General features: G+C 48.5%; 6 protein-coding genes across 6 annotated transcripts; 3 read left to right on the top strand and 3 right to left on the bottom strand.

Annotated features, from left to right (window-relative positions):
• Positions 1-680: 680 nt before the first annotated feature.
• On the bottom strand, positions 681-3,474 carry N7455_005910 (beta-glucosidase; the record flags this gene model as incomplete). Its single annotated transcript, XM_040956511.2, has 5 exons — positions 681-2,655; positions 2,719-2,890; positions 2,946-3,017; positions 3,080-3,284; positions 3,349-3,474. The coding sequence occupies 5 exons, from the start codon at positions 3,472-3,474 to the stop codon at positions 681-683; spliced, it is 2,550 nt and encodes an 849-aa protein (XP_040812866.2).
• A 640-nt stretch (positions 3,475-4,114) lies between these two features.
• On the top strand, positions 4,115-5,899 carry N7455_005909 (uncharacterized protein; the record flags this gene model as incomplete). The annotated part of the gene is made up of 4 exons (XM_040956592.2): positions 4,115-4,373; positions 4,446-4,625; positions 4,704-5,232; positions 5,287-5,899. The coding sequence occupies 4 exons, from the start codon at positions 4,115-4,117 to the stop codon at positions 5,897-5,899; spliced, it is 1,581 nt and encodes a 526-aa protein (XP_040812881.2).
• A 644-nt stretch (positions 5,900-6,543) lies between these two features.
• N7455_005908 (uncharacterized protein) lies at positions 6,544-8,648 on the bottom strand (the record flags this gene model as incomplete). Its single annotated transcript, XM_040956609.2, has 9 exons — positions 6,544-6,684; positions 6,738-6,913; positions 6,974-7,491; positions 7,543-7,644; positions 7,702-7,736; positions 7,792-7,888; positions 7,942-8,050; positions 8,114-8,306; positions 8,361-8,648. The coding sequence occupies 9 exons, from the start codon at positions 8,646-8,648 to the stop codon at positions 6,544-6,546; spliced, it is 1,659 nt and encodes a 552-aa protein (XP_040812923.2).
• Positions 8,649-9,075: 427 nt separating this feature from the next.
• Positions 9,076-10,915, top strand: N7455_005907 (uncharacterized protein; the record flags this gene model as incomplete). The annotated part of the gene is made up of 3 exons (XM_040956621.2): positions 9,076-9,452; positions 9,509-10,641; positions 10,710-10,915. Coding segments are annotated over 3 exons (1,716 nt in total), but the record flags the coding sequence as incomplete, so codon positions are not given.
• Positions 10,916-11,652: 737 nt separating this feature from the next.
• Positions 11,653-11,937, bottom strand: N7455_005906 (uncharacterized protein; the record flags this gene model as incomplete). Its single annotated transcript, XM_065605147.1, has 1 exon — positions 11,653-11,937. One exon carries the CDS (start codon positions 11,935-11,937, stop codon positions 11,653-11,655), a length of 285 nt encoding a protein of 94 aa, XP_065462047.1.
• Positions 11,938-12,561: 624 nt separating this feature from the next.
• N7455_005905 (fungal specific transcription factor domain-containing protein) lies at positions 12,562-14,132 on the top strand (the record flags this gene model as incomplete). Its single annotated transcript, XM_065605146.1, has 4 exons — positions 12,562-12,854; positions 12,909-13,301; positions 13,353-13,556; positions 13,640-14,132. The coding sequence occupies 4 exons, from the start codon at positions 12,562-12,564 to the stop codon at positions 14,130-14,132; spliced, it is 1,383 nt and encodes a 460-aa protein (XP_065462046.1).
• Between the last annotated feature and the right edge of the window lie 907 nt (positions 14,133-15,039).

Below are 15,039 nucleotides of genomic sequence, written 5' to 3'. Positions count from 1 at the left end.
TTTTAGTGCTAACGCTATGCCGCTTTTTGCTCACTGAGTAGAACTGAGCACAGCCTGAGCACGACGCTAAGCCAGCAGCTCACCTCAATAAAATGCAGTTGATCACCAGAACTCTTGACCGTTGTCCCCTCAACGAAGGCAGGCTAATTTGGTGGTCGATCCCGGTGAAGCCTGTTTCCGGGAATCTTCCATTGTCTTCTGTATATCATGGGGTGAGGCGCCCTGGGACATACGACTGAAGCGTAATCCAACCGCGGTCTCTTGGCAGCTCGCTACAAAAAAAAGGCCGAGTTTGCCAATCATGGCTACGCTTCGTGCGGTGTATTCTTGTTTCATCTCTGAATTTATTTTATAACTCTCAAAGCTCGCCATCTGCTACCATTCGCATGGCATTTAGCGTATCGTGCATGTGGGGGCCACAGCTTGCGTCAACCCAAGCGGGTCTCTAGATCTGGAAAGCAGGAAATGGACTCTCAGACATCACACTGCCTTCTGCAATGTGAAATCGAGTGTTCCATACTAGGCAATATAATGAAAACAATAATACCAAAGAACTTTGGTAGATCTGCACTTGGATATTACTATAGACATATGTTTTTGTCCCATGTCGTTTCATCATTTCCATAAGTCCCTACCCAACTATCATGTACTTTAAATCTTTAGCTTGTTACTCAGTATTCCTAAATACCCTTCCAATAGTGTGACTTCGGAACATTGAGCTCTACGGGCAGCGGCGTTTCCGCAGACGAGAAACTCGCATGGACAGTATATGGCCCTTCCTGGAGCTTCCATTGACCCTCCTGTGGGTCAAAGAAGCTAAATGCATACTTGTCAAGGACAAATTCCGTCCCTCGTCGCTCTCCTGATTCCAAGTGGATTTTTCTAAAGGATTTTAACTCCTTCGGGGGGCGAGGGTGATGTGCCCCAGTCGAAGCTCCATTGTATGAGACGTAAATCTGAATAACAGTCTTCCCAGCCCTGGAGCCCGTGTTGCTCAACTCGCAGGCAAGTGTGACCTTGGTCTGATTAGGCTCGCCAAACTCAGCACTAGCAATTTTGAAACCCAAGAGCTCAAAAGTCGTATATGAAAGGCCGTATCCAAAGGGGAACTGGGGGCTGGGCGTATCTTGTGCATCGTAAAAGCGATAGCCAACCCTGAGCTTTTCTTCGTAACGAAGCACGTCGTTATCATCGCAAGGGAAGTTGTTGAAAGCCGGGTTATCTTCAATCTTCCGGGGCCATGACATGGGGAGTTTCCCACAAGGATTGACGACACCAGTCAGGACCTTGGCGACGGAGTTGCCGCATTCTTGGCCAGCAAACCAGGATTGCAGGAACACGGGAACGTGGTCGATGAAATGATTGACCGTTACCGGAGAGCCGGAGAAGTTGACTACGATAGTCTTGGGGTTCTGAGCTGCCACAGCGGAAATCAGCGAGTATTGGTCTTTTGTCAAGTCCATGGTGTCACGATCGTAACCCTCTGACTCGATCTCGTTCGTGTTTCCCACAAAAAGAATGGCTACATCGGCTTCAGAGGCAATGACGGAAGCGTCATGGATAGCCTTTGAGATGTCGATGTATTCCATGAAGCGAAGTGACGAGCCCTGGAAAACTGTCCCCTCAACTTGATGCAGCACGTCTGCGTCAGCTGCCCACGAATGAATCTCGACCTTGACTGGTTGGTCCTTGGCCAGGTGCAGAGAAAATTTCCGCTCGATTTTAGCCTTGTAGAAGTAAAATGACTCGGGCTGGAGAACAGGCTCTTGTGCTCGGTGGAAAACCTCTTCGCCATTGACAAAGACCTTCGCCACCCCGGTAGTAATAACTGAGAAAGTGTGGCGTCCGTCAGTGTGTGGACTGAGGGTAAACGACATGCGAGTGCAGTATTCGCGGTCGAGAAACCCCGGCCATGCTTCCTTGATCATGTACTCAGCAACGGCAATCCTTTGCTCATAGACCTTGCTGTTGCCCACGGCAGAACCATTAAACCACTCCAACAAGATTGGGAGAGTCTTCAGGTCTCTCTGGCATGGGGCAGTGTCATAAATTGCGGAAATGACATCGGCCTTAAAATGGGGAACTATCGCATGTACCGGAACGCCCGGGCTATGCCGGCATTGGAGCTTAGATTTCTCAAGAGCTTCGAGGGGAGAGACGGTATACTGAGCAAGAACCTTAGCGCTTCCGCCGCCGCCAATGCTGGGATTCGTTGCATGATGACCTATCACGGCCACGCGTGTACCTGGCTTAAGTGGCAGTAGCCCATTCTCGTTTTTGAGGAGGACGGCTCCCTCAGCGGCGAGATTCGCGATAAACTCCATGCGGTCGTCGTCAAGAACCGACCTTTCCGGCTCCTCTTCCGGGGTTTCAAAGCGGCCTGTCTTCCTGGCCAAGGCTAAGATTCTCTCGACGCTCCGGTCGACTGCTTCAATAGGCACAGCGGAACTCTCAATCTCCTTGAGAAGCTTTGAGCCTCGCCACCTTGTTGGGCCCGGCATCTCCAGGTCGAGACCGGAGTTGACAGCCTTGGCGGTCGAGTATACGCCAAGCCAGTCCGAGACGACGACGCCAGAAAAGCACCATTCCTTTCTGAGAATATCTTCAATCAGTTGATTGCTATCGGCGCAGTATTCTCCGTTGACTTTGTTGTAACTACACCAAGTATCTTATTTAGCCTCTCTCCCATGGCTTCCCAGAGTAAAAGAAGAGACTTACGATGTCATCAAACACCATGGGTCTGAATCGCGAAACACGAGCTGGAACGGGAGCATGTATATCTCCCGCAGGGTTTGCTCGTCAACCTCGGACGTCATCTTTGTACGGCGCTTCTCCGAGTCATTCGCAACAAAGTGCTTGGGGGTCGCTGCGATTCCCTGCGATTGGCAACCTTGGACAAATGTGAGAGCCGCATCAAAATACAAGATTCGATACTGGAGCCTTACCATTGACAAAAGCAGCGGCCAGAGTTCCTATGACATACGGGTCTTCGGAATATGTCTCATAGTTTCGTCCCCCTATGCGCGCTCCGATAAGCAATACCGTAACGCGGACATGGCTGAGAATGGGACAAGCTCACCTAAAGGGGAACGGATGATATTCATGGTTGGGGCCAAAAGCACGTTTGCTGATTTGGTGATTGTCTCCTTGGCGATTTCCTCGCCGAGCTGATGGACTCTGTCGACATCAAACGTGGCCCCTACGCAGGTCGAGCATGGGAAGCAGGCCGCAGTGATGCCACTAACGTAGCTTTCGCCTCGAGCCCCGTTGGGCCCATCGGACATCTGTCATAAGTTAATGGTGGGACGAAAAGAGACGGGACGACGAGGATGGTACGAGGCAAGGTACCTTGATGTGAGGAATGAATACATCGTCCTTCTTAATAACGGGAGTACGCCACCAATCAACCGCCGACAGAAGCTGCACCTTCTCCTCCACTGATAGGCGGTCTAGGAGATAGGTCTCGTTGGCCATGACTGAGGGAATAACTAGGCTAGATTCGAGCAGGAAGGCAACAGGGTAGAAGCACACTTTGTGGCGACGGAGGGACGGTGTTCAAAAGGTAAATACGGCTTTACTCTTCCTGTTGAGACTTCGGAAATTATCCAGACATGTGAGGCTCGTAGGTTGGAGAAAGGAACCCCGCCCAGCTTTCCAAAGTACGCTCGGCTTAATAGTCTACCTTCGGGAAATACCCGATTCCCAGACGCCAAGCTCAATTTGGTTCAGACTAAACCCGTCGTATGCCTCAGAACTGGCCAAGTCGGATGAAAGCGCACTATTGCACCGAGGTTCCCGGCGAGTCAACGTTGCAAGTGCTGGGCAATGGCACTGATCTCGGGAATTCCAATCATCATCCCCACATGATATCGGCCTAGTATTAGGTTTTTTTCTCCACGGGGAAATAAGGGTGGAGTCAATCCGAAATTCGGGCTTCCGTTGGCGATTTCCTGCTTTTTTGGTTCCAGACATCAAAAAGGTGGTGAGTGCCCGGCAATTTGGGGACGAAACGAGCAATCCTCTGCACCCCGTCCCTTTTCTTGGACTCACTCTCTATCTTTCTGAAAGTTCCTCCAGACACTGAAACCCTAAACTAAGCGGACAACATTCTACAATGTCCAGGCAGAGCACTGACAAAGAGCTGCCCAGCAGCTCCTTTGTGGAGAAAGCCAATTTAGGCTTGGACACAGATACCTTGGACGTAGGCCAGCGCATCCAAAGTCTTGCCGACGAGTGTCCGCCATTTTATCGCAACCGGAATTTGCTCATCCTGTACCTCCTCATGATTCCAGGATGCTTGGTTCCTGCAATCACCCTCGGTTTTGACGGTGCCATGATGAACGGTCTGCAGGCGGTACCCAGTTGGGATATTTGTTAGCTTCCTCTTTTCATTTTTCATTTGCCTGTTGACGTGGTGGCCGAGACTGATGCTCATTCTGCCCCAGATTTCAACAAACCTCGAGGAAGTCTCCTGGGTATCATGTCTGCCATTCTGCCCCTTGGCTGTGTTCTTACCACACCTTTCATCTCTATCGTCGGCGATCGCTGGGGTCGACGAACCGGTATTTTCGTTGGCTCTGTCATCATGGCGGCCGGTGGAATTATACAGGGGACCTCTGTTCACAGTAAGTTGGCGCCGACCTGGCAACGAAAACTTCGAAGCAATTTACCAACCCCGTTTCACTAACACCCGTTGCTTGCAGTTGCCATGTTTATGATATCTCGCTTCATCATTGGAATTGGCATCGTCTTTGCCAACACATTCGCCCCCATGCTTATCGGTGAATTAGCCCACCCCAAGGAGCGTCAGGTCGTCACCTCGCTGTACCAGACCTCTTGGTACATCGGTGCTATTATCGCCGCCTGGACCACCTTTGGCACCTTCAGCATACCCAATGACTGGTCTTGGAGAATCCCCTCTCTCCTGCAAGCTGCTCCTGCTTTCTGCCAGATAGTGGGGGTTTACTGCCTGCCCGAGTCCCCCCGTTGGTTGATCGCCAAGGGTCGGGCTGAGGAAGCCAGGGCTATGCTGGTTAAGTACCATGCCAATGATGATGTCAATAGTGAGTTTGTCAGCCTCGAGTTTAACCAGATGCGCGAAATTATCGAAGCAGAGATCAACAATGAGACCGGCTGGACGGCTTTCTTCACCACCCCTGGCAACCGTAAGAGGCTGCTCATTATCATCTGTCTCGGCGTGTTTTCGCAGTGGTCAGGCAATGGCCTAGTTTCGTAAGTGCCGTTACACATCCAGCATCATGGGATTGTCCCGCTAACTAGGTTTAGGTACTACCTTGTTCGAGTCCTGGAGACTGTAGGTATTACTGAAACCCGACCAAAAAACATCCTCAACGGTTCCCTGATGATCTTCAACTGGATCACGTCGGTAATTTCTGCCTTCCTCACTGCCCGCCTCAAGCGCCGCACCCAGTTTCTCATCTCTGGCTTTGGCATGCTGGCCGTCTTCACTGTCCAGACTCTCTGTGCCGCCCTGTTCAACGACTACGGTAACGTGACCGCCGGACACGTCGTCATTGCCATGCTCTTCCTGTTCTACTTCTTCTTCAATTTGGCCTTCAACGCGCTCCTCTACTCGTATCCCGTCGAAGTGCTTCCATATCCCATCCGTGCCAAGGGATTCTCTCTTCTCATGTTCTTTGGCAAGGCCAGCAATTTCATCAATATCCTGGTCAACCCAATCGGATTGCAGGCAATTGGCTGGAAGTTATACTTGGTTTACGTGGCCTGGCTCTGCGTCGAGGTTGTCGTTATCTGGAAGTTCTTTGTTGAGACAAAGGGCCCCTCGCTTGAAGCCATTGCTGTCCTCTTTGACGGCAAGCATGAAAAGTCTGAGAATGAGAAGAAAGAGCCTGCGGAGAAGGAGGAGAAGGAGGCATAGAATACCATTTTCCTAGCAGGAGATCAAGTTTTAATCTTGGACGGAGGGGTAGGAAACGGTATGATATAGTATCCATCAGACCAATCGAGGAGAGTGAAAGTACTTGTTGATAATGAGCTCTGTTGAGTGATCTCTGAATGTAAACGATGGTGTATTTGCTGTAGTGCATTAATCGCCGGGTGAATCCAATTACCATGAATATGCCTTCACTCCTAAAAGCCCTATTGCGGGAGTTATCCGGATCCGTGCCACCGACGAACAACCCTCGATTCGACTAGGTTTGGAAGAAGGGGCAATCCTAGCCGCTATCTCAGAAGTATGTGTCTAATACATTATCTCGATTTATTTCATTAGGAAGTATTTTCCTTCCCTCTCTTATCTCTTACCTAAAGCGAGTCTGGTGCACATTCGGCGTCTGCGGCGACCGGGATTTGGAAGTGAATCCCAATTCCGACCCAATACTTCGGTTATACTTGGAAGGGCTACTCTATAATGTAATTACGCTGACATGTTAAGGCAAAATGAACATCACTATCAAGGAAAGAACGAATATGCGAAAACAGGTAATTTTCTCGGCTCAAAAGATCCAAGTCAGCCGAAGCAAAGTACACTAAATCTACGGAAGAGGATTGTACAAGAAATAATCAGGGGTCAAAAATCTTTCCAGGGTTCATCAACCAGAAGGGATCCAACGCATACTTGATCCCACGCATGACAGCCAAGCTCCCCTCGCCTACCTCCTTCTCCATAAATTCTTTCTTACCTAGGCCAATACCGTGTTCGCCCTAAACTTGAGTCAGTAATCGTGTCAATAGATTGAAGCAGGAAGGTTACTTACTGTGCAGGTCCCCTCCATCTCAATCGCGCGATGAACCATATCGTGAACACACTTTGACACCATTTCACGCTCTTTGGCCCCATCGAACAGAATGGTCTCATGGAAGTTACCATCGCCAACGTGGCCGAGCATACCACCAAATAGACCCAACCTCTCAAGATCCTTTTTGGACATCTCTGTAAACAATGTGAGTTAGGTCATGCACCAGACTGTAGGGTATCGGATTTAAGACCTACCGACTAAGTCCGGAAGTCGAGATATAGGGACAGCCACATCAGTGGACCAGGCCTCATGTCCAGATTCTCTCATGCAAAGCATGCTCCAGAAAGCTTCCTTGCGAGCAGACCAAAGCACTGCCTGCTTTGACTTGTCTTTTTCCACTTCAAGATCACCTCCATGGTTTTGGTAAACGATCTTACGAACGTCTTCAACATTATCTTGAACTCCGGCCTTGGTGCCGCTAAATTTGAAGAACAGTGTTGGTAACTCTTCCCACAGCCTGCCAGTGGCTCCCATTTTGTTGATGACAACCATTTGAACATCATCCATGAGCTCAACAGCCCCAACTGGTATCCCCTCACGGACAACCTGAGTGGCCGCATTGGCGGCATCTCTCATCGTTGGGAATGTGGTCACAGCAACACCTGTTTCTTCAGGAATACGAGCTAACTTCAGAGTAGCCTCAGTGACGAAGCCTAGTGTTCCCTCAGAACCGGTAAAAAGGCCGTTCAGGTTATAGCCGGCCGAAGACTTGCTGGTTCGAATAAGACTATTGTGGTTCCTGTAAAAGACTGAATGAACTTACCGCGGCCTTTGTCGAGTTTTGATTACCCTCCCATCCGCGAGAACGACTGTCAAATTTACAATCCAGTCTTTCATCGTTCCGTAGCGCACGGCATTTGTGCCACTGTTCTCCACAATTTAGTATGAGGTTTCCTCGGCTCTATCAAGATAGTTTACCTACCTGCAATTAGTCGCGATCATTCCTCCGATCTTGGCCTGTATTGGGTAAGAATCAAAAACTTAGTTGCGATGGGTTGTAATGCAAGCATACCGGTGGGCCAGGATCAACTGGGAAAAACAGTCCACTCTCTTTGATGTCCTCGTTTAATTCCATCCAGGACACCGACGGCTGTACAACAATATCCATACTGCACAGGTCAGTACTTTATCATACCTAATGGGACTGCACGGGATAACAAACTCTTCTGGGTGAAAGGCAATAACCTTGCTCATGTTGAGAAAGTCAACACTTATACCCCCGAACGGTGCAGAGAAATGACCCTCGACACTGGATCCGCCAGAATATGGGACTAGAGATCAAAATCAGAACATTTGAGCCCTCCGTACTGGTGTACTGGTGCACTGTTACTTACTCATGGGCACTCTATGTTTATGGCAAATCCGGGCAATTGTGGCAACCTGTTCAGTGGTCTCAGGGAAGGCAACCGCTACAGGAAGATGATCGATGTTGATTGAAGACCATTCTGAATAGCCGTGCGTTTTCAAGTCTTCGTCATCTGTGCTAATGCTTTCTTCCCCTAGCTCTTGTTGGATTTCTTGAATAGCCTATTTGCCATTGTGTCAGAAGTTAGATTGAATAATTCAAGAGGACAGACGTACTTTTTCCATTTTTTCGAGCGTTGCATACTTCGGTTTGGTACTGCTCTTTTCATCGGAAGGTGATTGCTTGATAGTATAGATCAAAGATGCCGTGGTAACAGATGCAACAGCTGCGGCTAGGAGTGGTTTGAACCAGCCTGCTGATTCTGAGCAAGATTCAGATGCGCCATGGGAATATGCACGACTTAAAAATCCATTCAGAAGAACCGAAGGTGCCTTGAGCCTTTGTCTTCTTGCCACTAGCAGAAGTTGCTCCTGGGGTTTGACCGTGGACAAACGTCGTAACATATTGATGGCTTCAAGTTAAGATTTCATCAATCCAATTTAAAATATAGAACGAAATTTTGACATAGAAATTATTTAAATGTTTGTTGAAGGACAATACTACGTAAGATAATACTTCCTCCTGACCACCCACCTCGGATATTTCCCGAGATTTTACAGCTCTCCGTTCCCGACTATCCGATTTCGGCATGAGCTTAAACGTTCGATCACGACAATATGGGCAAGATTTGCCCCTCAATGAATCACCATCAGATGGAAAGTCGGCCTCGGGAAACACCCGACGAACCCATATATTCACAAAATGGAGTTATATAATAAGCAAGAATCCTACAATCTCAAGACCTGAAAGCCACTACATCGAGAAACGTTGAATGACCATACAAGCACAATGTAAGTCTAGATCTCCATTTGGATGTATTTTCGAGGCTCAATGCATTACAGGTACACCGCATCTTATGCTTTCTTTGAGGCATTGTGGGAGTTGGGGGTCCGGAATTGCTTCGTGAACCTGGGTTCTGATCACCCCAGCATCATGGAGGCAATGGCAAAGGGGTTTAAAGAAAAGCCAGATGCATTCCCCAGGATCTTTACCTGTCCAAATGAGATGGTCGCCTTATCAATGGCTGATGGATACGCACGAGTCACCAAAAAGCCTCAATGTGTTATTATTCATGTAGATGTGGGCACCTCTGGCCTTGGGGCTGCAATCCACAATGCTTCCACTGGACGTGCGCCTGTTTTGATTTTTGCGGGTTTATCTCCATTCACCATGGAGGGAGAACTACGAGGCTCTCGCACTGAATACATGTAAGTGTCCACTAAATCCGCCATGGCATTTTTTGTACTGACTAAAAGTTCGATAGCCACTGGCTTCAAGATATTCCAGACCAGAAGCAGATTGTCGCACAGTATTGCCGTTATGTTGGAGAGATTAAAACTGGCAAAAATATCAAGCAGATGGTCGGCCGTGCCTTGCAATTTGCTACAAGCGATCCGATGGGTCCGGTGTACTTGATGGGGGCTCGTGAGGTCATGGAAGAAGACATTCAGCCGTACTCCATGAATCCTGAACATTGGAGACCTTGTGAGGCAGCCGCCCTTCCTGAGTCACATGTGGAATTGATTGCGGATTATCTTGTCAACGCTAAGGAGCCACTTCTTATCACTGGTTATAGCGGCCGTGATCATGAATCCGTTGAAGTTTTGGTCAAATTAGCAGACACAGTGCCAGGTCTCCGTGTACTCGATACTGGCGGTTGTGACATGTGCTTCCCTGCCGACCATCCAAGCTGGTTGGGCATGCGATATGGGTCGGATCCTAGCATTGAAACTGCTGATGTCATTCTCATTGTCAATTGCGATGTTCCCTGGGTTCCTACTCTATGCCGACCGAAGGATACAGCAACGATTATTCACATTGACATTGATCCTCTCAAGAAACTCATGCCTTTGTTCTACATTTCAGCCATTCGGAGATACACAGCTGATGCCACGACCGCTCTGACTCAGCTATCATCGTTCATTCATTCATCTGCCGCTTTGCAAACGGCCTTAAGATTGCCAGTTCACCAAGAGCGATTGCGCTCGCGCCAAGAAGGCCACCAGAGTTTGATAAAAACCCTCGATGAGAGATGTGCCCTGTCTGCAGATGCGACTGCCTTCAACTCCTCATTCCTGTGCCGGAGGCTGAGAGAGCTTGTACCTAATGATACTGTCTTCGCCGTTGAGGCAGTCACTAACTCAGTTCTCATTGCCGACCAAGTTCGTGCTACGGGCCCAGGTCAGTGGATCAATTGCGGAGGAGGTGGCCTTGGATGGAGCGGTGGCGGTGCCTTGGGAATCAAACTGGCGGTCGACGCGGCGAATCCGAGCAAGAAGCCACTAGTGGTTCAACTGGTTGGTGATGGAAGTTTTCTTTTCAGCATTCCGTCGAGTGTGTACTGGATTTCCCACCGATACCAAATTCCAATCCTCACTATCGTGCTCAACAACAAAGGTGAGATCATCTATAAGATTATTCCAGGTCAGCACCAGCGTACCATGCTAACCTTGTCTCTAACACAGGATGGAATGCCCCCCGACGTTCCATGCTACTTGTTCACCCAGATGGACATGGATCGAAGGTTGGTAATCGTGAACTTAATATTTCGTTTGATCCAAGCCCAGACTATTCCGGTATCGCGAGAGCTGCCAGTGATGGCAACATCCATGCAGCTAGGGTGAAAGACGTTGCTGATTTGGTGCCCGTTCTCAAACAAGCTATTGGAATTGTTCAAGGAGGGACCTCAGCCGTCATCGATGCGCATGTTTTATGATTGACTGTGTTCTCGAATAGACTTATGACAAAAATCTGTATGTATTGGAATGTATGTGTAAAGAATGGCATATATGAAGAACTCTAACTAAATTGAGAAAACCCGCAATTTCAACAATCTGTGCGGATATCGACGACTAATTGTAATATGCACTTTTATATGGTAAACCGAGTACTCGAAATCACATGACTTCGTAGTATAATATCTGGTTTCTACTATATATTCGGACTTAGTATTCGACAACTTACAAAATCCAATACAAATACCTCGTCTCGTTCGAATATGCGCATACCTTGAAATACACTCCTAACGCTCTGATACAAGACATCCATGGATATCTGCAATACTCGGCCTGCGCACAGTGGAATGAAGATCGTGGATACCGAAAAAAATAGAATTACAACCGCGTGCAACAGTAGAACTTCGAGAATTCAACTATTCTAGATTTGTGATGATGTCACCTTAGCGACCTTGGCGTGTCGGGTAATTCCCGAGACTAAATACCGCGCTTACATCTCCCGGGAGATTCCCGAAGTCGCAAGTAGGCTTCCCTTGCTATCATTTCTACACGGCCGCGGCTGAAATCCTTCTAATTTGAGAAAAGATGACAGACTCATTCCAGAGCAGTGTACGTGGAACCCCAAGCCCGATTCGGTTTGCTCTGATCCTTGGAGCCGAGCAGCTTACTCTCTTCACGGCCATGTAGGCGCATCCACGATCCAGTTCTGCTCAGAGTTCATCTCCAAAGCGCAGGCGTGTCGCGCTAGCATGTCAAAATTGCCGAGAGCGTAAGGTGCGTTGCGATGGAGATAGGCCAATATGTGGTGCCTGCCAGAGGCGGGGAACCACAGATGAGCGTTGCGAGTATGTAGTGATTGCGGACACGGCCAAATATCAGACTGAAAGAGCGTTGGTGCTCCTTGAATCTCCTGCACACGTTCAAAACTGATGTCCCACTCCGTTTCAGCTACTTCCATTCATTACGTGCCCACCTTGCAGATTTAGAGGGAACCGCCCAATCCCCTGAATCGCCACGCCAGGCTGGAGCCACACATTCAGATCGGGATTCTCGAACAGGACATACTACCTCCCCCGCTGGTAACACGCTGCCCATGTCTCTCGCCGCTATGGGAACGGCAGTACCAGGTACACCTGACGCGGCCTGTCACGATCAGTACTATGGGCAGTCCTCTCTGGTGTCCCTGGTTCATCAATACGCTCAAAGCTCACCTGGGCACAGATCCGTTCAGTCGCAAAGTAAACATGCTGTGGCAAGCATTATGTCCCCGTCGTCCTTTGCATCTGGTCCCAGTGTTTCTTCGTCAACAAATATGGCCACGTTGCTTTCGGACGACTTTTCACTTCCACCCAGGCGATTAGCAGACTGGCTGCTAGAGGTCTATTTTAACAATAACCATATCTTCTACCCCTGGTTACATAAAGAAAGCTTTATGGTTAAATATGAAGCTTTGTGGACCAATAAGGACAACGATACAAGCAGAAGTCTTCCAGATGTGGGCCTCGGTGGTCACAATTGCCCACCTAGCGTATTCAATTGTGCTTTGAATGCAATGTTCGCCATCGCGTGTGAATTCTCCAACATGGACCCTCGCGATAAGCGAACTTCTTCTATGATGTTCTACGAACGGATGAAGAGCTTAATGAACATTGATATCCTCGACAGTGGAAGTCTGGCCCATGTTCAGGCGCTTCTGATCGTGGCGATATATTTACAATGCACACAATACCCCAAGAGGTGTTGGAATGTGATCGGGATGGCACATCGAATGGCAGTCGGTCTTGGTCTGCAAAATCGTCGCCAGTTCAACGACATGACTGCCCTGGAACAGGAGATACGTTGGCGAGCATGGTGCGCTTGTGTGCAAATGGACATGTACGTCTTGATTCAATTCACTTCCGGAAGCTTTTATGACTAACTCTTCCATAGAATTATCAGCATGACGATGGGACGTCCACCCATGACATCGGATCATTCACGAGTTCCATTGCCCTCGCCGATTGATGACAAGTATCTTTCCCTCGGTCACCAAGGAAGTCGGCAGCCCGAAGGAACAATATCTACGAATCAATTCTTGCACCAAAATATGAAGCTTATTGGAATTCTTTGGAAGGTTCTCTTGAAAATCTATCATATTCAAGACGAAACCCAAGAAGAAACACGCTCACCGGCGCGTGAAGATGAGTTCAAGGCTGTCATGGAGATAGACAAAGCGCTGGAAGAATTCGAATTTTCACTTCCCATCGTCTTTGCATGGAAGCCGCCCAATACCCCAAGTTCAAACCGCACCTTACGCCGTCAATCCAACGTTCTCCATGCTAGGTAAGTACCGAGGATGAAGCAGTTGTATCCAAATAGTGACTTTGCCTTCAGATATCTGCACTTGAAGCTGCTGTTATACCGACCTACATTTAGCGCTTACTGCTCAGCTGCTATGCCAACCTCTGTTCAGACGCAGCCGGACTCCTGGTCAATGATTTACCAGCAAAGTGCGGCTCTGAGATGCGTACAAGCTGCGTGTGATCTCATACATTCGCTGTCAAAAGCCACGACCGAAGATGCAACAGGCGCATGGTGGTACGGGGTATTTTGTTCGTATCCCTACAACTCCCTTCTGGCAGCTGATGGCAATAACTAACTACATATTCAGATTTGATAAGTGCTGGCATCGTTCTTGTCCTTACCGACTCAAGTGGCGCCGATTTCAGCGGTATAACCCCAGTTCAACTAGAAGATTCGTGGAATGAGTGCCTCGAAACGTTGAACCGAATGATTGGGGTGCACCCATCAGCAAGGGATTACTGCATTGCCTTAAACGAACTTCGACAGAGCCATAGCGCGGAATTATCTCGAAGTGAGGCTCCTCCGCTCCATTTCCTTTCCTCTTGTCATTTTCTTTGTGTCCGACTGATTGTATCTTTACCATTAGACAGAGGGCCCGACCAATTTCGAACCAACCAAGCACCTTCAGAAGCTGTGGGAAACGATGGGATAAGTCAAGACCCTGGCAGCCTGTTGCAGACTGATCACACGGAGTTCGGTGTACCAGGTCCATTCTTCGAGAACTGGGACACGGAGATCGGCGACATCATGCTTCCTGCTCAGTTCTTACAAAACCTAGACGAAGAACTTCTGTTGCCAAACCTCTTCTGAGAGCGGGAGTCTCTTTGGGGATTTGCTTCGCGAGAAATAGCTGTACGTAGATAGAGGAGGGGAACCTTTGGTCGCCACAGGTCGATTTCTTGGATGATCGAGGCTTTGAGAGTGTATCATACTGAAACATATCAAGCCATTAGTTGAAAGAGAAGACCATCCAAACGATCGACAGAAGCGACGTAAACCGATGGGACAATGATGTTTCTCATAACTTAACCACATAAGTCACCGTGAGCTTGATTGTAAGGATGCATGCCCTGGTGCGGTGTTCTGCCACTGAGCAGAGCTCTATTCCAAGCATCCTGAATGTATCTTCTATATTACGAGCTTACACTTCGTCCATTCCCACATCCTTGAAATCCTTGATATCAAGATGAAGTCAATCTTGAACACCGGCGAATTAGCAAATACTTTGAAACATAGACTTGATCCACTCATGTAAAAAAAAAGTAACCTGTTAGTTATCCAAAATCCCCCGTTGAGGTCGCTTCCCGATATTAGTTGGTATTTCTTCCCCTGGCCGCGGGTAGTTCCCGACCTGTGGATTATCCATTCCCGGATGCCGCATCCCAATAACGCCATTGAGCTAGACCCATTCTCCCCGCACTCGTAATATCGCCTATCAAACTCTGTACGTGTGTACATTGTGAGGTGCTTGCAGATCTGGGGTATCAATTGTGGGTACTGATTGAGTGGCAATCAACCAGGAGCAGCTGGTGACATTGACCATCTGACGGCAGTGAGAACCGGCAATTAAAACCGTTTCCTCCAACTCGCTATTGGGGAAAGGATGAACGGCATTATCATAATCATTAGCTCGTCAGAAATAATCCTACGAAGCCCGTATAAATACGACAGACCACGTCATGAATGAGACCCGTGGACCAGAATACGTCCTCTCCTG

Source organism: Penicillium solitum (assembly GCF_028829755.1).
Source record: "Penicillium solitum strain IBT 25940 chromosome Unknown utg000003l_segment0_segment0, whole genome shotgun sequence".
Classification (NCBI taxonomy): Eukaryota; Fungi; Ascomycota; class Eurotiomycetes; order Eurotiales; family Aspergillaceae; genus Penicillium; species Penicillium solitum.
Note: the sequence above shows the minus strand (reverse complement) of the source record. Positions and strands in the feature narration are given on the sequence as shown.